The sequence below is a fragment of the Cucurbita pepo genome, chromosome LG11 (genome assembly GCF_002806865.2).
Source record: "Cucurbita pepo subsp. pepo cultivar mu-cu-16 chromosome LG11, ASM280686v2, whole genome shotgun sequence".
NCBI classification, from domain to species: Eukaryota; Viridiplantae; Streptophyta; class Magnoliopsida; order Cucurbitales; family Cucurbitaceae; genus Cucurbita; species Cucurbita pepo.
The window spans coordinates 9173830-9196088 of NC_036648.1; the positions used below are offsets into that span (position 1 = coordinate 9173830).

A 22259-nucleotide genomic window follows, 5' to 3' on the forward strand; every position below is an offset into this window, starting at 1 on the left:
CTGTTGGAGATGAGAATAACTCATTCTTTATATGGGTGTAGAAATCTCTCACTAGCAGACACGATTTAATACATTTATTCAAAGTTAAGGGTTCAATACGTGTCTAACCATTGTTGACTTTGTACAACTAGTGTTTAATATATCTTTTGCTCCAACGTGTGTCCAATAAGTGTCTTACTCACCGCTAGCTAGCAGATATTGTTCTTTCCGAACTTTCCGTTCCAGCATTCTGCTAGGGAGAGGTTTCCATACTCTTCTCCTCTCAAACAAAGGTGGAATCTCACAATTCACCTTGGCACACTGCCGGTGTTTGGATTTGATACCATTTCTAATAGCTCAAGCTCACAGCTAACAGATATTGTCTTCTTTGAGTTTTCCCTTCCCACTTTCGACTTCCTCTCAAGGGTTTAAAACATGTACTAGAGAGAGGCTTCCACACCCTTATAAAAAAATGTTTCATTCATCTTCTAACCAATATGAAATGTCACAATAGAGCATCCAAATGCCTGACATGTCGGCATAGACACGCAGGCCAAACTAAAGTATAGGGGCTTGTTAGCTTATATTAAAAGCTTTCCAGAACCATAATTATTGTTTATTGCTTAATTATTGTTTATTTTATTTAAACCGCAGATAAAAATGGCATACTAGACTTCACAGATTCAAGTTTCTCTTTGCCATGACTCCATCCAAAGTTATACCTAAACAAACATGAAGAGAAACAGAAAGTCATTCACCAGATCTCTTAAATATCAATGTTCATCAGGTTAATAGTTATGGACTAACAAGAAATTCGTAGAGCCTTAATCTTATCAGTATAATGATTCGCGGAGTTTGAGAAAGCCACTATTACCCAACCTAGGGTTTATATCTCAACATTTGAAAATTTCTCGTCAAATAGCAAACCCTAACTCCATTATGCCAACAAAAGACCGATAAGAATTCGAAATCATTCGAGAAAACAGATTTCAGTGACTCAGTCTAATTTTCTCAGAGATTGACTTACTTGGAGCTCTGAATACGATATGGCGACGGTTCCGGTGGCCGGAAAAGGGAACTGGAACGAGGAAGCCATTTTCGTTGAGAGAATCCGACGACGGGAAGATTGGTAAATTGAAGAACGATGAAGGAAAAGACGGGACGCAACAAAATTTGGCAGGAGGTCGCCTTTTATAAGAATGGAGCTGCTGAAGAGCGGGAACTTTGTTCGTTCGCGGGATCACACAATTTTAAATTTTAAAATAATAATTTTCGAATTATTAAAAGAAATTATCCATTTTATATTTTTTTTACGGTTAATATTAATATTTTATTCATTTGATTATATTTCAGTCCTCTTTAGGGAACTCAAATCATATTCATTAAAAAATTAGAAATATTTTTTACATTTAACTATAAATTTAATTCTAGAATTTTTTTAATCTTTGAAAAATATTTTTACTAAATATTTTATATTAATGATTAAATAAATTATTAAATTTTATTTAATAGATTAAATGGAAAAAATTATCCCTAAATTGTAAATCTACCCAAAATAATAATAAGAATAATAATCTCGAGGATTTATATATATATACACGATATAATCTCCGAGCCATATTTTGAGGCTCTTAGACATAAAACTAAGTATTTCATTATATGACTTGAAAATCTTCCCGATAGCTATTGATAATGACGGTACTCAATCTAAATATAGCACAATACTACCTTAGCATCGTCGGTTTTTCTCCCCGAGCTATGCGACTATCAGTTCTTCCCGACCATAGTCCAAATATTTATTAAATTTTACAAATTTTCTTGGCAATAATAAAATAAGCACGTATGGTCTCTTTTTTGTAATTTATACTTCCAATTCAGCCACTCGACTTACAGGTTCGAAGAGTGAATCGATTTCTTTGTCGTCGACATCATCCAAGGCTGACGGGTTCCATTTGGGATTCTGCCAGTTCATAAGATCAAACACGTTGTGATTATAAATTTTAAGCTCGAAAAACACGAAATTATTCGCGAAAATGGTTTGTTTGTTTTCTTACAAGTTTTTGTCGTTTTAAGCTAAACGTTAGTATAGAATCTAACCTGATCTTTATCCACCAAAACAGCTCGAACTCCTTCAGCAAAATCATTGCGCAGGGACGATCTTAAAGCGATACGATATTCCGTTCTCATAACGCCATTCAGCTACACACCCACCCATACAAAGAGGAAGCACGTTACTACGTAAACTCTGTCGAGATTTCGAGCAATTAAAAGCACGAACGAAAAAAATCTCGAACTCACAGTCGATAATTCGTTGTTACGCTTTCCGTGTGCAGCTGCAACTTTGGAGAAATACTTTTGTGTCAATGCAAGTGAGAAGGGAGCGCCTCTTCCAATTCCTTGAAGACATTCTTTAGCCCATTCCGCCACTGCATATACAAAAACATGACCCATCAGTGACCGAACAAGGCCAGCTCGTGTCTTTAGGGTCAGCAGGTCGAGCCTGCGGTTCTAATGATTCCGTAGATACAAAAAGAGCTACTCCCCTATCATCCGCTGTTCCCACATTTCCAGTTTCCCAAAGAATTCGAGGATTTCGGCGACGTTCTTTAAGACATCATATAATCAATCAAACATACCTGAAGAATTTGAATCCTGTTGGTGTTTCTCTAGTTCTTCAACCGTCTCCTTAACCGACTTTTCGGCATCAAAGCACGAAACTATCTGAGGTAAGTGTAACTTCAACGAGGATGGAGACTCGGGGTCGCAACTGTATTTTGTCAGGAGCGTTTTTATATCCTCGTGAGGATCCTCGGAACTGTAAAAGAATTAAACAATCGATCATCACGGACCATCCAACTTCGAAAATAACGATTAACAGAATGAAAAAACATCGATAGAAGATGTTCGGAAATTTACAAGTTAGCAGTCAAGAGTCGTTCTTTCAGTGAACTCAAATTCGTAGACGGAACGTAATGCGTTCCGAGACCAACATAGAGCGCATCAGATGGCGATGAAATTTTTTTACCAGTCAGTCCAAGGTATGCACCTACAGAGTGATGAATGATTACAGAACATTTATGAAAACAAAACGTTTGAACGTTCGGGGAAAATAAGGATTCGAACAAAAACAGCTCGAGATAACGATGATGTACCAACTGATCCTTCTCCTGGACCTTGAGCTGCTATGTATGAAAACCCAACATCAGGGAACAAACCAATTCCATTTTCAGGCATGGCTAGAAGGGTCCTCTGAGTTAAAACCAATATAGACGAACGTGTACAGTTAGGGGCAAAAACGACATTCTTGGACCGATATAATAACGAAAGGTACGTGTCAGCAGAACGGGGAAGATTTACGTACCTCTGTGATGATCCTGTAACGACCGTGACCTGATAAGCCAATCCCGAACCCCATTGTTATGCCATCCATGAAGGATAAGTATGGCTTCTTGTAATCAGAAATTTTGCAAATTAAAGAATACTCAGCTGTGAATACCTGACAGAGAAACGTCATAAGAATTTCAAATGCAATATAGTTTGTGAAGAAATTACATTTGATTCAAACGAAAAATATCTAGTCGTCGTTTTCGTTCAAATCAAGACGAACTAAAGAGATCGTTTGCACTTGAAGGAACTTTCTGGCTTGAAAAAGTATCTGTAACAGCCTAAGCCCACCCCTAACAGATATTGTCCGCTTTGGCCTGTTACGTATCGTTGTCAGCCTCACGGTTTTAACACGCGTCTACTAGGGAGAGGTTTCCACGCCCTTATAAGGAATGCGCTTTGTTTCCCTCTCCAACCGATGTGGGATCTCACAATTCACTCCCCTTGGGGGGTCAGCGTCCTCGCTGACACACCGCCCAGTGTCTGGCTCTGATACCATTTGTAACAGCCCAAGTCCACTGCTAACAAACATTGTCCGTTTTGACCCATTACATATCGCCGTCAGCCTCACGATTTTAAAACGCATCTACTAGGGAGAGGTTTCCACACCCTTATATGGAATGCTTCGTTCCTCTCTCCAACTGATGTGGAATCTCACAATCCACCCCCTTGGGGGGCCTGCGTTCTCATTGGCACATCGCCCGGTGTCTGACTCTGATACCATTTGTAACAGCCTAAACCCACCGCTAACAGATATTGTCCACTTTGGGCCCATTACGTATCGATGTCAGCCTCATGGTTTTAAAACGCGTCTACTAGGGAGAAGTTTCCATGCCCTTATAAGAAATGATTTGTTTCCCTCTCCGACCGATGTGGGATCTCACAATTCACTCCCCTTGGGGGGTCAGCGTCCTCGCTGACACACCGCCCAGTGTCTGGCTCTGATACCATTTGTAACAGCCCAAGTCCACTGCTAACAAACATTGTCCGTTTTGACCCATTACATATCGCCGTCAGCCTCACGATTTTAAAACGCATCTACTAGGGAGAGGTTTCCACACCCTTATATGGAATGCTTCGTTCCTCTCTCCAACTAATGTGGAATCTCACAATCCACCCCCTTGGGGGGCCAGCGTTCTCATTGGCACATCGCCCGGTGTTTGACTCTGATACCATTTGTAACAGCCTAAACCCACCGCTAACAGATATTGTCCACTTTGGGCCCATTACGTATCGTTGTCAGCCTCATGGTTTTAAAACGCGTCTACTAGGGAGAAGTTTCCACGCCCTTATAAGAAATGATTTGTTTCCCTCTCAAACCGATATGAGATCTCACAATTCACTCCCCTTGGGGGGTCAGCGTCCTCGCTGACACACCGCCCAGTGTCTGGCTCTGATACCATTTGTAACAGCCCAAGTCCACTGCTAACAAACATTGTCCGTTTTGACCCATTACATATCGCCGTCAGCCTCACGATTTTAAAACGCATCTACTAGGGAGAGGTTTCCACACCCTTATATGCAATGCTTCGTTCCTCTCTCCAACTAATGTGGAATCTCACAATCCACCCCCTTGGGGGGCCAGCGTTCTCATTGGCACATCGCCCGGTGTTTGACTCTGATACCATTTGTAACAGCCTAAACCCACCGCTAACAGATATTGTCCACTTTGGGCCCATTACGTATCGTTGTCAGCCTCATGGTTTTAAAACGCGTCTACTAGGGAGAAGTTTCCACGCCCTTATAAGAAATGCTTTGTTTCCCTCTCAAACCGATATGAGATCTCACAATTCACTCCCCTTGGGGGGTCAGCGTCCTCGCTGACACACCGCCCAGTGTCTGGCTCTGATACCATTTGTAACAGCCCAAGTCCACTGCTAACAAACATTGTCCGTTTTGACCCATTACGTATTGTCATCAGCCTCACGATTTTAAAACGCGTCTACTAGGGAGAGGTTTCCATACCCTTATAAGGAATGTTTCGTTTCCCTCTCCAACCAACGTGGGATCTCACAGTATCAAACTGCTCAGAAGAAACTGATCATATGGTCGGGCTTATTTTTAAGAAAGTGTTACGACATGTTCTTAAAACGTTTTCCCTCTTTGCGGTTCGTGGAAGAGCAAAGAGATTAAGCAAAAAGAAGACCTCAATGATATCTGGTAATTGGTTTTTGGTCATGATCTGCTTCACATCACCACCTGTGAATAGAATAATACTTCAGTTATTAAGAACCAATATTTCAACTAAGAGGATTGCACCTCAATGAAACTTTAAAAACTTGGTTAAAATACTACTCGGTTCGTGTACTTCGGGTTCCATTTTAGTCCCTGTACTATAAATGGTTCGAATGTAATCGTTGTACTTTCAATAAATCTTAAAAATAGGACTGAAATTGGAAAAGATACCTCGGGAATTTAGATGGCCTTTTTATACCGTCTTACCTGCACAAAAGGCACGAGACGAGCTTCCCTCGACAAGGACACATTTGACCGTTGGATCTTCCTCCCATTCGTCGAGATACTTTTTGTATTGTATATCCATATCTGCATAGTCAATAAAGTTTAATACAGAAAGTAAATCATCATCAAACCAAACCAACATAGAGACATCAGAAAAACACCTTACTTTGTTTTTGCTCATAAAGTTAAGACACTATCATTGCTCTTAACGTTTTAAGCACAATGATAGTGTTTTTGAACTATGTCTTTGCAACAAGCTGTCCAAATGTGTGTGTGTGTGTGTTTTTTACAAAATTTTAATAATTTTTGCTTAGCTGTGACCGCTCAATAATGAAAAATCATTGTATATCGTAGAGTTTTTGTAACAGCTCAAGCCCACCGCTAGTAGATATTGTCTTCTTTGAGCTTTTCTTTTCGGGTTTTCCCTCAAGGTTTTTAGAACGTGTCAAATAGGGAGAAGTTTCCACACCCTTACAAGAATGTTTCGTTCCCCTCTCCAACCGATGTGGGATCTCACAATCAACCCCCCTTTGGGGCCCAGCGTCCTAGCTAGCACACCGCCTCGTGTCCACTCCTCTTTGGGGCTCAGCCTCCTCGCTGACACATCACCCAGTGTCTGGATCTGATACCATTTGTAACAGCCCAAGCCAACCGCTACTTGATATTGTCCTCTTTGGGCTTTCCATTCCGGGCTTCCCCTCAAGGTTTTTAAAACGTGTATCCTAGGGAGAGGTTTCCACTCTTCAACCAATGTGGGATCTCACAATCCACCCCCTTCGAGGCCCATTGTTCTTGCTGGCACATCGCTCGGTGTCTAGCTCTAATACCATTTGTAATAGCGCAAACCTACTGCAAGCAGATATTGTCCTTTTTGAATTTTCCCTTCCATGCTTTCCCTCGAGGTTTTCTAAAACGCGTCGCTGGAGGAGGTTTCCACACCCTTATAAGAATGCTACGTTCCCCTCTTCAACCGATGTGAGATCTCACAACTTTTCTCTTCTCTGCAGAAAAACCTCCTAGCGTTGTGACCGAGCAAGGAGATGGATATCAAAGTATTGGATCCTCTGGACCTCTAGGCTCACAAAACACACAGCAAATGGCGGCACAGACTCGTCATGGACGAGGGCCATAAGCTAAAAGCTATGAATCAACTATTTGCTATGGAAAAATCTGGCGTTACCAAACTTAAGAAGCTACAGGATTTTCTCACCCGACACATTAACAGTTTGGAACCACGAATCTCCACAATGGTATGAGAGTGTCCACGAGAGCTTCTTTAGGTTTCCCCAAAATGCCTCATACGAATGAATATAGTATTCCTCACATATAAACCCATGATTTTCCATTAAATTAACCAAGTGTAACTCACTCCCAATAATCCTCAACAATAACCGTCTCAATTAGCTATGGTAACTCAGAAAGTATTGGGCGCTTTCGCCGATTTCCACAAGTTAAGAAATGCTGTTTTCCACTTGAATCGGCATAAAATTATCAGAACAATCGATATTACGAAGCTCAACTCCCAAATTTCAGACGAAAGTAAACTAAAGCCACATTCATACATTCCTCAATTTATAAACTAAATTCAGAAGCGATCAGATGCAATAGAACAAAATAATGAAGGAAATGAACCTAAGTTCATGGCATTGAGAGCTTTGGGGCGATCGAGAGTTATAACCGCGACGCCATTCGGATGAACGTTGCCCTTGACAAACTCATCCGCGCCGGCCATGGCCGCCAAGGTTCGCCGGGAGACGGAATTGGAAATGATGTGGAAGAGATTGGGAGAGGGAAAGCTCCGAGAGAAAGAAACCGTAGAGGATTTGAATAAGAACTGTGAAGCTTTAAATCCGAGCAAACTTCGCATGTTGTGTTTTGCTCTTTTTTTTGGTTTTTGTTTCCTTTGGTGGGCAGGCCGAAAGGCGAGACCAGTGCAGGTGAGAACGGCAAGGAAAGCAGACCTTCTCGACCACGGTAAAAACGTCGACGTTTTGTTGGAAAAGAAAACGGAAGTGAGTGTACAATACGAATAATTAGAGAAACAAAATTCAATCAAAACGTCGACGTTTTGTTGGAAAAGAAGACGGAAGTGAGTGTACAATACGAATAATTAGAGAAACAAAATTCAATCAAAACGTCGACGTTTTGTTGGAAAAGAAAACGGAAGTGAAAAGGGGATGGAGTGTACACTAACGAATAATTAGAGAAACAAAATTCAATCAAAATAATGTTGTGCTTTTTTTTTCTAATGGATTAAAAAAATCAATTAAGTTAACTTAATTAATATGAGTTGAGTTATAACTCATTTGGATTAAATTAAAATAAATGAAAATTTTTTATTTGGATTAAATTAAAATAATGAAAATTTTATATGGAGAGATGTCTTTTTTTAAAATTAATTTAGATTGAATGGAAACGGGTCCAAATTTAGTGTGAATTTAATGTTTGAAAACAAATAAATATTTTACCTATTAAATTTTATTAATACTGAAATAAATTTTTGAATAAATGAGACAAATTATTCAATTGGGTTAGATCTATAGGTTGTGTTAAAAAAATTTATAATCAATTGAATCGGGTCTAAAAATATTTCAACCTAACCTAACAAAATTACTTTTGGATTAATTAATTCTTAATTAAGGGCAAATTTCTTAATATAATAAACTTTTTTCGGGTAAATTTCTTAATAAAAAGTCCAATGTAATTTAATTACCAAACTAAAACAAAATTATAGAAAATAAACTTTTTTCTTAAGGGCAAATTTCTTAATAAAATACTTTTTATACCGTCCAATGTAATTTATCAACTAAACAGATTTGTTAGAATACTTTTTATACCGTCCAATGTAATTTATCAACTAAACAGATTTGTTAGAGCAAGGTCGATTGATTTTTATCAAGCCAATCATTTCCAACAAAAAAATAAATAATAATAATAATAAATAAATTCATTTGAAGAAGAAAATATTTGCCGAATATATCATTGAATTATAAAGTAATATTTGTATATAATTAATTGATGAAAAAAAATAGTAAAAAACATGTTGAAGCTACAAAAAAAAAATAAGTACACATATATTCAGAATAAAAACATTGTTGTGTTTGTAAACACAACGTAAAAAAACGTAAAATATTTCGAGCTTTGAGCCAGAAAACCACCGTCCATGTCCATCATCAGCCTAAGCTAACTCTTAGCATAAGTATATTTCGAGCTTTGAGCCAGAAAACCACCGTCCATGTCCATCATCAGCCTAAGCTAACTCTTAGCATAAGTATTGCTATCTCATTCTACAACACCAATAGAAGTCAAATCGGGATACAAGAAAGTCAACTTCAGCATTGCTCAAACGATAAGAAAATACCTTCGAGATCATAAGTTTAAATTCTCCCACATGTTGAACTACAAAAAAAAAGTTTATAGGAAAACCGACACGTTTTATCCAATTTGATCAACAAAATTCATACGGGGCAGGGTCGAGCGATAAAACAACACTTGAGAGAGAGAGATTCTAAGTAGACGCTGAGAGTAGAATCAAGATCACTATTATGTACTCCCTTAAATTAAAAGCAATGATCAAAGAGACTCTAAATAACATATATATCCTCCATCATTAAATTATAATAATGTTATGTTTCAAATGCAGTTGGAGTCTTTGAGAGATAAACAAATGCCTCCAAGCATTACCTCCAATAGCAAATCACTTCTACAACGGCCGATCCAATTTTTAGCATGGGATAAAAATACCTGCACAAGAATGGAAAACAATAGGGAGGTCAATGTAAATTGAGTAACTTTTACAATATGGCCAACAGCAATCATCATCTAAGTTAGAAGGCGACGCCCTTATTCCGTCTCATCCCGTCCCGTCCCGTCCCGCCCGTCCCTAGAACTTCTGGCTTAATTAGCTTCGCAGCCTCTTGCAGGAAATGATATCAGAAAATGAATCAACCAACTGCCCTGCCAAGCTGCAAGGATCGTCAATGAGGGTTTGAATAAAGGAGTTAACGACTCGTCGTTCGCGCTCGGTTGATCTCAAGCTATACCATGTTAGCAGTTTCAATCTGAATTCCTGCTTTATATATCCTTCACATTCTAGCCATCTGATTATCTTTACACAATATTCAAAATTCTCATCCAAACAACAAGAACCAATGGAATTCCGGAATGGAGATCCATTTATCAGAGTGCTGTCACAATCATGAATCTCTTCATTCGAGCTGCTACCCCTTTTCCTGCACAATGCCACCCCGGAATCAACAGCAGATGCATCACCTCTCCTCCCGCCCGTCCATGTTTGAGAGTCGCCGCTACCGTGCGATCTCACCAGACCATTCTTTTCCTTGTCATGAGATGCAGCATCGTCATCTGCCTCAACAACCTGCTGCAATGTGCATTCATCGTCCTCGTCTCTCGAGGACTCGAACGGAGGAGTTACCTCTTCATTCAAGTCGGGAACTGAGACCACATTCAAGTCGAGATCACGGGAAACAGGTGGCAGCTGTTCTTCTGGGGTTTCAGGTTTGACCACCTTGCCTACTCCTCCACAGCATTTTTCAGCATCAGCACAGCAAAACCCTTCATTGTAGCCCTGATCTTGATCACAAGGAAGATGCAGAATCTTTTCAAGATCTCGAACCTTAAACTGAGATGGCGACCCAAAAACTTTGGTGTTGTCAGGCCCCATCTTGCTACAAGAACTTCCTTCAATATGAGCATGCTCTCTTTTACAATATGAACTGGCTGCCAGTTTTGAATTTTTGGAAATTATCTCCACACTCTTAGTAAAGCACCTTGCTTCGGAGTGACCCAAGTCGCCATTATCAGTATATGAAATGATTCTAAAGGTGTATTCCGTGCATGGCTTCAGATTGGATATCATAATTCGCCTTTGAGATCTTGGAAATACACAAATGGGATCTTTCATGTGCAATTCTTCTCTATTTTTACCATACCAGAGTTTGTATCCTTTGACACTGTTTGATGATGCATTAGACAGCTCAACAAGAATCATTACAACAGATGAAGATGCTATCTCTTCAAACAAAAACTTACAAGCAGCTGGAAGAGAATCCTCTGCCAAAACAAACCAAAAAGAAACGATAAGTAGATGCCCAAAACAAATTAGAAGAGAATAAGTAGTATACGACTTAGAACCTCTGTAATTAGGATTCACATGAGGAGCAGTGGCCAGCCATTTATCTGCATTTTCAATTGCCAAAGAACAGAGTGTCTGCACATCACCTGCCACCGAGAGTCTACTGACTATACCACGAGCCATCTTGGCTGAAATTCCATTCAATGGACCAACTTCAGCTTCTAATTTGACCTTCGCATCCTTTACAATTTCATGCATTTCTTTAAACCTCGAAGTCCCATCTAGGAGCCTGTAACTCATGTAGATCCTATAGCAAAGTACATCGACTCGACGAGCATCCCGTGCTATAATCAGCTGTTTCTTCCAACTTCTGTTGGCATTCATATATTTGCACAAAAATCCAATGAGTTCAAGGGAAAAATGTAAAACTCACTACATGTCATATAACTTGAATATCTTATTAACCAACAACCTATGGGTTTTATAACTACATGTAAGCACAAACCACAGAGCAGTTGTTATATAAAACAACTACAAACTGGAAACCTTAATTGGTTCCCTGTCATGTCAACTGGCATCTAGTTCATCTAAAGTAGCTTTCTGAGGCAATATCTGATGGGAGAAAATAATTTCTGAAGTAACAAAAAGGATAAATGTGGATTGAAAAGCAAAATATTGGAAAATTACGTACCCAAGTATCCCGGTGACTTTACCGCAAGAGGCACAACAGTAGCTGCCATCAAGTTGCATCAATTGTCCAAGATCAACAACCCCAACCTTTTCACGTTGAATAGCACACTCAATGTGACAAGATAACCCACAAGAATCTCCTTCACCCGATTCGGTAGTGCATACCAGCCAAAGACTAGGGTCCTTATTGTCATCGTACAGGTGACAAATACAGCAAGAGCATCTCTTGCAAAAAGTGTCATCAATTGAAAGAACAGCTTTACAAGCCGAGTTTTTACAAATCCAGGAATTAGAATGCCCAAAATCCGTAGACTGGTCGGTAACTATGGGTAGACGAGAAGGATTTTCCGCCTTTCTGAGTTGCTTTCTAGATGAAGACTGATTGTTGAGGCTAGATGCAACCTTTTTTGTGTCTTGCTTCTTAACTGCCTTGTTGTTTATTCTTCGAAGTTCTGTCATTTTGCTTTTTGCCGATACCAAAATTTTCTGCTCCTTTTTAACAAGGGTTCGTAGAAGCTCCTTTTTTGGACCCGATTTCAGGAACTCTTGGAGAAGCTCTGGACTTTTAGAAACATCATCAGAATGCCCATATTTCTCCGGAGTGCTTTGCACACTTGAAGAAAGGCTTTGAACACCAGAAACTGAACAGAAAAAGACATTTAGAACCATAAATGTTTTAGGAGCAAATCGAAGTTACATTTGATGGAAGGTGGGTGGGAGATCAGAAACAGAGAGAAAAGCATCAATACACACCATGCATGCATAACACATTATAAATATGCATGTTTGATGATTTTTCTCACCATGAAGATCCAAGTATTTGAAGGGAAAGAAGACTAATCTATTTGGAGTTCTTGAACAAGGATGATAATTAGAGCAAGCTATATGGTATTCACAGAGATCAAGTTCCCTTTTTCTGCTCACTCTCAAATTTTTTACCCTTTTCACGCTGAAGATAAATTTTCAGTAGTGTCCAAGAAGCACGTGAAACACATCAGTTTCATCTACCCTTCAACTCTTCCAACTTTCAAGTTTGATTGGGATTTTTTTGTTCCATCCAAAATTAGTCACTTCTTCCACAGAAATATGCTTCACTACCCTAAAATTTAATTAGAAATAGGATATTAGGTTACCTTTCTAACTTGTTGGATAAGGATATAGTATTCACCCCGAAATAATTTATTGCATTGCTAGAATCCTCTCTGTTTGTAGGAGAAAAGGTGGAGATTACGTGCCTATGGTTGAGCTACAGTTGAAGTTCATCAAAGAAGTATCTTCGAAAGGAAAATCCTGCGGTTCAAGTCATCGATAAAAATGCAGGGTGGGAAACAAAATGAGAGAAGTAACAACGTGCATAACCTTATACGACAGGATATTTTTGAGACTGTAGAAAAAAATGCCTTCAAAGCTAGTGTTTATTGCTCCCAAACCATCATAGGTATCTAGGCTATATGTGAAATGTCCCAAAATCAGTTGGACAAAAGGGATCTGATCATGTTTTCATCAACAAAAAAAGTGAGAGAGAGAGAGAGAGAGAGAGATGTTTCAATGCCAAGGCGAGATATTAAAAGAAGCGCCATGCACAAGAAGTTCTTGAAGAATTTCTCAGTAACCTTTGCAGTCAGCTGGGGCTCACAAGTTTCTTTCAGTGACCAATAAGCACGAAAAGGAAGAAGGTCTTCTTATTATTAATCATCAAAGAATCATTATTACAAGAAAACCTAGAGAAACCGCTTAAATTTTCATACCTTATCCACACCCCCATCATTTTCTAGAAAACTTCTTCTTTTCCTCTTCAAACTAGCATTACAAAGAAAAAACCATGTGTCTCGAAGATCTCAACCCAAATATTGTAGCTGGGAAGGCAATGGAAGAAAAGGTTCCTTGCTATTTTCCTCGTAAAGTTGAAGAGCACCAAGAATTGGACGGGATAAAGGAAAGCTGAAGAGCACCAAGAATTTAAAACATATCCTTGAGGCTCGCCTATTTTTTCCAACCAGTTAATAAAAATTATTATAAAAAAANCAAAAAATAATAATTATAAAAATAAAAAAATTATAAATTATAAATTATAAAAAAAAAAAACCCACACCCATACACTCCAAAAGGTCTTTCAGTCTTCCTCTGGTCGGTGAATTCCAACCATAAAACCATGAAGTGATTAAGTTTTCAAATGGTGAAAAGACATTAGCCACTTGAAAGCAAAAGGGCTTACCTCAATCTTTAATTTGCAAGCACATTGAAGGGTGAACCTTCTATTGGCCGAGCAAATTGAAGGAATCTTTGGCTTTTGCTTTCTCTAGCTTTACAAAAAGCTTCTGCTTCATCATCTAATTTTCTTCAAGCAAATGGAAGGATTTTTTAGAACTTTGAGCCCGTATTGAAGGTTGAGGCCTAAGATACATTGTTACAAATGAAAAGCTTGTCTTCAGTTATTCATTTGCAGCAACGGATGGAAGGATAAGCCTTCCGATTGCTCAAGTATATGGCAACAACAGTCTTTCAGAACTCGAAACCACATATGTGAAAGAGATTGCCCATATATTCATAAGTGCTCGTAGTAACAACGAATGAAGAGCATAAATTACAGGAATTCAATTTATGCATGTTGAGTTTTCCTAATCATTAAAGAGTACAAAACATATTTTGCATTTGTCGCTTATTGACACGAAATGTAACAAGCTTGTTAAGCACCATATATTACTACATCATGATGATCTGAACAAAAAACATATGAAACTCAACAAATTTGACAATTTTTCCCTATGTGTGAAATTTTATCAATAGTTGGACGTGATCCCAGCTAAAAACTTCATCTAATCAAATAATTTCACGCCTCTATTCGCATTATAATGCCATGAAAACAGGCGCTTGTACAATAGAAACATAGAGACACAATTATGTCTAAACTAGATGGAAACTATACAGTGGGAAACGACATACCTCTAGCCATGAATTTTTCTTCTAAATCCATATTGCACAATCAGGAGTCATACATGCCCTGTAACAAAAAAAAAATGTGAATGTCGGGATTGTCACAGAATGCAAAGAACAGTGGTCACGATAAGAGAAGGTCAAGGAAGTGACATAGCTACTAATTTATCTTCCGACTTATTCTCACACAAAATCAACGAGAACCATGGACTGAATCCGTTGAATTTGTCTGTTCCATTTTGAAAGAATGCTCAAATCTTAGCTTAACTCTTCAATTGCCTCGTTTACTTTCATTGATCAATATGGTATCCTTAAAGAGCTAAAGAAAACACAATAAAACTACAATGTAGCTTCTCAGAGCTAACAAATCAAACATTCCATCAACAAAACGAAATCATATTTCCGCAGAAAAGCAAGCTTTCGCCTGGAAACGGAAATAAACCCGAAACTCGAAAGAAACAACAAACAGTCAAAGAATTGAAAACAAGAGAATAGTTCGGAAACAGAAATTTTCAACAGAGATAAACGGCGCAACATCCAGAAATTCCAAACAAACGAAAAAGTAAGCAAACAAGACAGCAAGTGACAAACAAGATAATGCTGAAAAACAAAAGCGATGGTGGATCTGAGAGCAGAAACAAGCCAAAACTAGAAAAACCAAACAAAATATCAACACAAGCATCAGCAACAAAGAAAATCCATCTCGCATAAGAAAGAAAACAAGAGAAAAATGGCGACGAACCTAGGGTTTTTGAGATGCCGAAATCAGAAGCTCTTCAGAGCAAGGCGCTCGCGCGAATCCGGAGAGAGAGAAAGAGAGGGAGGGAGGCGGGCCGTTCGTAGATGTTAGTTAATATTGTGAGAGAAGAGGAATCCGTGGGAGCGGCTCCTCATTCCAGTGAGGGAATACGGTGTAATGCACGCGCGAGATAAACAAGTGAGCGTAGACTGTTCCACTTTGATGCGGAGTTGGTTCTGACTCCTGAGAACAGAGCAGAATATGTCCGGGGAACCAAGAATTGTACTGCCATTGGTCAGTCACGCCACGCGCTTTGTAAGCGCGTGAACTTTGTACCTTTTATTTTTTTAATAAAATATCGAATTTAATTTAGAACTATTGGTATTGACCATCAAGCGATCGCAGTCCTGCAGAGCCGTAGTATCTAATGAGATAACGTACGAATCTAAACCGTCCGATCAAATTTCGTGAATCTTTAATTCCGAAATTATTGCAGTACTTTCTTTTATAAAATTTTAAAATTAAAAAAAATAATAATAAAATACTAAGATTTTAATAAACAATATTCATTTTTTATTTAATTTATTAAACTAATTAATTTAAAATTTTATATTATATCAATTGTAACTTAAAATTTTTAACTCATGGTAATAGAGGGTAAATAGGTAAAAGTTGAATAACTCAATTCTCCTAATTTTTATTCAAATTTCTAAAAAATCTCGACATTGCATCGAACAAAGCACAAAATTGTGTATGGAGTCGAGCACTGCATGGTGCGAGATTTCATTGTCCATATCGTAACTGTGAGATCTCACATTGGTTGAAGATGAGAACGGAATATTTTTTGTAATAATGTGGAAACCTATCTCTAGTATACACGTTTTAAAACCGTGAGAGACATGTAACGGGTCAAATCATACAATATATGCTAACATTTCTTGTAATAATGTGGAAATCTCTCTCTAATATACACGTTTTAAAACCGTGAGAGACATGTAACGGGTCAAATCGAATAATATCTGCTAGCGTTGAGCTTGTACTGTTGCAGTAACTTTGACTTATTAGAGTTCGCGCTCGAGTACTGTTAGCGTTGAGCTTGTACTGTTGCAGTAACTTTGACTTATTAGAGTTCGCGCTCGAGTACTACGTCAACAAGTTAACCCTAAGTGAGCACTACGCCAGCAAGTTAACCCTAAATGTTAGACGAACACGACTCTCCACAATGGTATGATATTGTCTATATTTGAGACTAAGCTCTCATAGTTTTGCTTTGGGCTTCCCCAAAATGTCTCAAACCAATAGAGAGAGTATTCTTTGTTTATAAACGCATGATCATTCTCTAAATTAGTCAATGTGTGACTTTCATCATCCAACACTAAGAACAATAGAATACTCAAATTTTTAATTGAAAATTTGATAGAATAGTCAACTATTACCATTGAAGAAATAGTATTTGAAGAAAGAAAAAGATGATACGTGGCATTTGAATTATCTTCTATTATTACTGCAATTCATACGTGGCACTTTCAATGTCTTTATTGTTTTGTTGCAATGAACACGTGGCACTTTCTATGTGGTGCTTTTAAGTAGAATTGCACTTTCATTATTCACCAACCGTCCTGGGTGTCCCATTGGTTGGAAATGGGCGTGACAATGACCCACGTGTACGTGGCCTTGGAAAAACCAACAGCTCCTTCCATTTTCAACTTTGAATAAAGGCTTCTTGAAAAAAATAATAAAAATATATATATTAATCTAATCCATATTGGATGAATTGTGCTTTATTTTATTGTTTATTTTAAAAGAAAATTCGGTTTAGTTCGTAACTTCAATTTTTCCCCCCTTCAATTAACTCGACCAACCCAACCCTACTGCCAATCTTATAGTTGATTGTACGACTCATGTCCATCAGAGCAGATGTTGTTCTCTCTGAACTTTCTCTTATGGCTTTCTTCTCAAGATTTTTAAGACGCGTCTTACAAACATTGAAAGGGAAACTCAAAAAGGATAATATCTACTAGTAGTGGACTTGAGTCGTTATAAATGGTATTGGAGTCGGATACCCGACAGTGTGTCAGCTAGGACGCTAGGCCTCGAAAGGAAGTAGATTGTGAGATCTCACATCGGTTGAAGAGGAGAACGAGTGCTAGCGAGGACGTTGAGCCCTGAAAGGGGGTGGATTGTGAGATCCCCTTGGTTGGAGAGATAAACGAAACATTTTTTATAACGTGTGTAAACCTCTTTCAAGAAAACGCGTTTGAAAAACCTCGAGAAAAAATAAAAAAATAAAATCTAAATAGGACAATATCTACTGTAAATAGAATTAGGTTGTTACAATTATTATGAAAATTAAAAATATTTGATGTTATGTAACCCAATTAATGCTCTATTGATGATGTATTATGTATTGTGAGACGTAAATATTTGATATTTAAATTTTGTGAAATTTTAGGTACAAATATAAAAATTTTAAACAATTAAAAAATAAATAATCCAACTAAAAAAGGTAGGTTGGACTCGGTTATAAATCCCATCGCGGTCACGCGTTACGGAAATGATTTAATGTATTTTTGTTTATTTGATTTTTAATACATATATATATATATATATATATATAATATATATATATATATATATATATATATATATATAAATAAATGCATATCTCAATTAAGTATATATAAATTATAACTAAATTTATTATTATTATTTTAATTTTGAAAACTAATACTTGGGAAGAAAAATAAAATATAAGAATATAAAATTCGCATTTCCCAAGGAGAAAGAAATTAGTGGGGTATGATTCTGTGTGGCACGCTTATGTCCAATCGGCTACAATCGAGAAGGCAACGTGCTGCCCAATCATCCATTTCTCGACCTTTCAGCGCCCCTGAAAAGTGTAAACTTTTCGCCCTCTAATTTCCTGCTTTTCCCATAATATACTTTATTTTTTCCCTGCAAAATCATCCACGTAATTAAAAATTAGTTTTAAAAAATAAGTTCAATTTTGTAACTAAAAAAAAAACTATATTTTTTCTTTTAAAATTGTCTTAGAATTTAAATGGATTTTTAATGGACGGTGAAAAGTTTACAAAAATAATAATAATAAACAAAATAAACAAAAAAAAATATTTTAAAAAAATATTTTATTTTAATTTTTTTAAATAAAAATTATAACTTTAAACTACATTAACTGACCTGACACAATATCTACCACTCAATGTAGTGTGAATAGATATGAAAATATTTTTACCGAACAATACAAAGTTAAGAATGAGAAAATAAAATTGAGATTGAAGGTTCAATCTTCATTGATATTTACAACGTTTAAATAGATACAATATGCAACTAATAAGTACAAATAAGAAAAATATAACTAACTAAATATTGGGAATAAAATAAAATATACTACTAATCAAATTTAACGGAATGTTTCCTCACTAATATATTTTTCAAATATTAAATGATTATAAATATCATATAATCCACCACTAATTCAAATTAGAAATAAGTTGCACTAAATTCTGACATAACCATAGGTGGTATGTGGAAAATTATAAAATAATAATAATTATCGTGAAAATGTAATTGTGTTATTCTTGAGGTTCGAGAATCTCTACGCTTCTCACTTTAGAGACGCATTGTATAACTTCAAAACTAGAAACATCTCCCGTAACCACCACTGTCTTCCCTTCAAAATCTACCTTATATGAGTCCACGCCTGAAAATAATAATAATTTATTAATGAGACATTTCATTATCAGAGACAATATAATATAGACTTAATTCTTATTATCATTATAAAAAGCTACTTAATATGGTGTATAATAAATCTTTTAATTTTAAAATTATAAAAAAAAATTATAACATATTAAATATAAATTTTATTTTTTTAATAGACATATTAAATTTTAGAATTCTAGAATATATATAATTTATTAAATACAAAATAAAATATTAATATACCTAGTAATTAAATATTATTGTTAATTAGACTTAAATTCAATTTGATTCTCCAGTAATAAAGGGCTTTTTTTTTTCATAAAAAGACATTTTTTTAAATTAAAAATAAATAAATATCCTATAATTTCATTGAATTATATTAAAAAATTATGTTAAATTACAACCAATTATTATTATAACGAATATTATAGATATAAATTTTAAAGAGTACCTTCTATCTTGCCGATGTTCTTCTCAACCCTTCTGGCACAGCCATTACAATGCATTGACACCCTCAGCTCCACCACCTGAAAATAAATTAAAAAAAAAAAAAAAAAAAAAANTTATTTAAAACTACATTTTTTTCATAAATAAAAATGATTTATTAAAGCTAAGTTGAGAAATTAATTATTTTAAATTAAACGCTTTAAAATCAAATTTTAGGAAAAATATTTTTGAAAATACCAAAATGTCCTCACAAATGCATTCCATCGTTGCCGCTGCTCACCGGCGGCAACAACAATCACCGGCCACTTTGCCAGGCATTGACGATGATCGTACGGTTGTAGTGTTTTATTTAAATACAAATTCAAAATCACTTTTATTTTTTGAAAATAAAATATTTTGAAATGAAAAGAAAAAAAGGGGAAAAAAAGAGGAAGGAAAGGAGGAATGTGACCTTGGGGTTGGTTTGTTGGTTGGTATGAGAGATCACATCGTTGAGTCTGAGAAGGTGTGAGTTAGGTTGGTTAGGCATTAATGGCTGTTTGGGCTCAAAAGTGGCTTCAATTTGGAAGCACGAACTGGAAGCTCCGGAATTCATGAAACACGAAAACACTTTCCCAATGCCCACCGCCTTTCCCATTCCCAACGCTCTCTCTCTCTCTCTCTCCTTCCTTAACTCAGATCAGATCATCAAAACCAAATCAATACATACATATTTATATACTCTTTCATCTTCATGCCATCCCCCATTGACTTCCTCGTATATATATTATATATATACACTCTAAACCGTGTTAGTCTTATGATTGTAAAACGTATATGGTAAGGTTATGTGTAGATGTTAGTCGTTAGTCTTATGGTTGTAAAACGTGCATGGTAAGAAGAGATTTTCATACTGTTAGACGAAGAGATTTTCATACTGTTAGACGAACACGACCCTCTCACTATGGTATGATATTGTCCCCTTTGAGCATAAGCTCTCATGGCTTTGTTTTGGGCTTCCCCAAAAGACCTCACACCAATGGAGTTAGTATTCCTCACTTATAAACCCGTGATCATTCCCTAAATTAGTCGATGTGGGACTTCCATCATCCAACACGTACCTTTATAAGGAGTACTATGTTCTCATTTCTATATGACCTAATCGCACTTTGATGGCAGCGGACTTGCGATTGTGCGGCACTCACTTCCCAGCAACAAGTAAGTTAAGCCTATTCGTTCTTGCGTCGCCTATAACCAACTGACTATGCTCAAACCTCTGGCCCTGGTTCGAGAATAAAGTTTTTAGAAAACGGGAGCAGAGAGATTTCGAGAGAGAGTTTTGAAACCAAAATTTGAGAAATTGAAATTGGTGTTATATGAGAATGTAAGAAAAAAGCAACAACAACCGCTTACTGCATATAACTATTATTTAGGGAGTGTGAGATCACGTAATCTTACATATACTTTAAATATTTTTTTAATAAATTAATAAAAATATTTGTAAGTTTTGCATTTTACCTTAAAAAAAAAATTATCAATTTTCAAAAGTTTTAATAATACTCTTTAACTATAAAATAAAAAATAAATAAAAAATATTCTTAAACTTAAATATATATATATATATATATATTATAAAAAACATTCTTAAACTTAAAAAAAAATAATAATAATAAATTAAGTTTACCCTGAATTTTAGATAAAAATGTTAATAATTAGTTAATATTTACAAAATTTATTCCTACAATTTTTAAAAAATTTTAAAAACACATTAAAATATTTAAAAAAACTTAAAAAATAAGTCTATAAAGAGTCAGTATATTAACGATAAAAAAAACATTTTTTAATTTATTTTACAGAGGTTAAGGATGTTTACCCTACCTTTAAAATTTCAAGAGTGTTTTTTAAGCACAGTGCTAATGACAACTGCATTAGTGGAGATTTTTTTAAGCACAGTGCTAACGAATGATTTTCGTCTAATTATAAATATATTTTTTAGACTTTTAAAAAATGGAAGGGTATTAATTATTTGTTCCTAATGTACTAATTAATGATAATATGCTTAATTTAAACTAATAATATTTAATTAAATCGATTTGAAAAGAAAAAAAAAACTTTATTTTATGAAATCACATGCTCAAGCATTAAAATCCTTCAAGACTTTATTGCATATTCATAACATATTTAATCCATCACTTGATCCAATAAATGTCGGCTCCATAGCTTATTATATATCTCGATTTACATAATTTTTATAGACCACAAAACTAATGGAATATAAACTATTATTAATTAAAATTTTAACACATTTAATGTGATTTTTTTGTATACTTATTATTTTTATAATATCATATATATTATTAAGCGAGTTTATAAGGTGAAATATTGTAGTTATTATTATTATTATCACCACTATATTTAAAAAAAATATAATTTTGTATTTTAAAATTTCAAATTCAAAATTTAATAACCCTAATATTTTAACTTATTTCAAAATATAAAATATTATTTATTAATTTTAAATTTTTTTAAATATTTTATAGTATTCTGAAAAATGTGCGTACCTAATTATTTTATTAATATCTTCCATTTTTTTGAAATCGAGACTTTCACATTTGGGTCGATATCAACATTTTAAATTTACTGAGTTTCATAATTCGTTGGTTCCTCGAGACGAATACACATACTGATCCTCGATCCGTGTTTCTAGAATTTGATTGGAAGATTCCTAATGTTATTGTTATTATTAATATTTTGTTTTGAAATATAGGGCAGGTTGGTCCATGTGCAAATCATTATAATAATTCAAAGATGCTAAAGGGGCTAATTTAA

General features: G+C 35.8%; 2 protein-coding genes across 8 annotated transcripts; both read right to left on the reverse strand.

Moving 5' to 3' along the window:
* Positions 1 to 1581: 1581 nt before the first annotated feature.
* LOC111804934 (3-hydroxyisobutyryl-CoA hydrolase-like protein 3, mitochondrial) lies at positions 1582 to 7761 on the reverse strand. The gene is made up of 10 exons (XM_023689767.1): positions 7456 to 7761; positions 5806 to 5907; positions 5510 to 5562; positions 3341 to 3475; positions 3132 to 3228; positions 2896 to 3025; positions 2616 to 2794; positions 2278 to 2405; positions 2077 to 2178; positions 1582 to 1939 (listed from the first exon to the last, which is right to left on the reverse strand). The coding sequence occupies exons 1-10, from the start codon at positions 7688 to 7690 to the stop codon at positions 1841 to 1843; spliced, it is 1260 nt and encodes a 419-aa protein (XP_023545535.1). The 5' UTR covers positions 7691 to 7761; the 3' UTR covers positions 1582 to 1840.
* A 1642-nt stretch (positions 7762 to 9403) lies between these two features.
* Positions 9404 to 15436, reverse strand: LOC111805670 (VIN3-like protein 1). Of its 7 annotated transcripts, XM_023690832.1 has the most exons (7): positions 15285 to 15434; positions 14552 to 14609; positions 13824 to 14002; positions 12742 to 12898; positions 11610 to 12249; positions 10978 to 11288; positions 9404 to 10896 (listed from the first exon to the last, which is right to left on the reverse strand). In XM_023690832.1, exons 5-7 carry the CDS (start codon positions 12065 to 12067, stop codon positions 9725 to 9727), a joined length of 1941 nt encoding a protein of 646 aa, XP_023546600.1. In that variant the 5' UTR covers positions 12068 to 12249; positions 12742 to 12898; positions 13824 to 14002; positions 14552 to 14609; positions 15285 to 15434; the 3' UTR covers positions 9404 to 9724. The 7 variants fall into 7 exon arrangements, with proteins under 7 accessions (XP_023546600.1, XP_023546599.1, XP_023546597.1 ...); XM_023690831.1 differs by lacking the exon at positions 12742 to 12898 and having other exon boundaries at positions 13824 to 13946; XM_023690829.1 differs by lacking the exon at positions 12742 to 12898.
* Between the last annotated feature and the right edge of the window lie 6823 nt (positions 15437 to 22259).

Excerpts from the sequence above, each read along its gene's own strand:
- LOC111804934 (XM_023689767.1), bottom strand. The coding sequence starts at position 7,690 with ATGCGAAGTTTGCTCGGATTTAAAGCTTCACAGTTCTTATTCAAATCC. Across the intron at positions 2,179-2,277 it reads GTAACAACGAATTATCGACT|CTGAATGGCGTTATGAGAAC; the intron begins GTGAGTTCGAGA and ends GTGGGTGTGTAG. Across the intron at positions 1,940-2,076 it reads TTTTGGTGGATAAAGATCAG|AATCCCAAATGGAACCCGTC; the intron begins GTTAGATTCTAT and ends ATGAACTGGCAG.
- LOC111805670 (XM_023690828.1), bottom strand. The coding sequence starts at position 14,582 with ATGGATTTAGAAGAAAAATTCATGGCTAGAG. Across the intron at positions 12,250-14,551 it reads AGAAAAATTCATGGCTAGAG|TTTCTGGTGTTCAAAGCCTT; the intron begins GTATGTCGTTTC and ends TTTTCTGTTCAG. Across the intron at positions 10,897-10,977 it reads TGTGAATCCTAATTACAGAG|AGGATTCTCTTCCAGCTGCT; the intron begins GTTCTAAGTCGT and ends TTGTTTTGGCAG.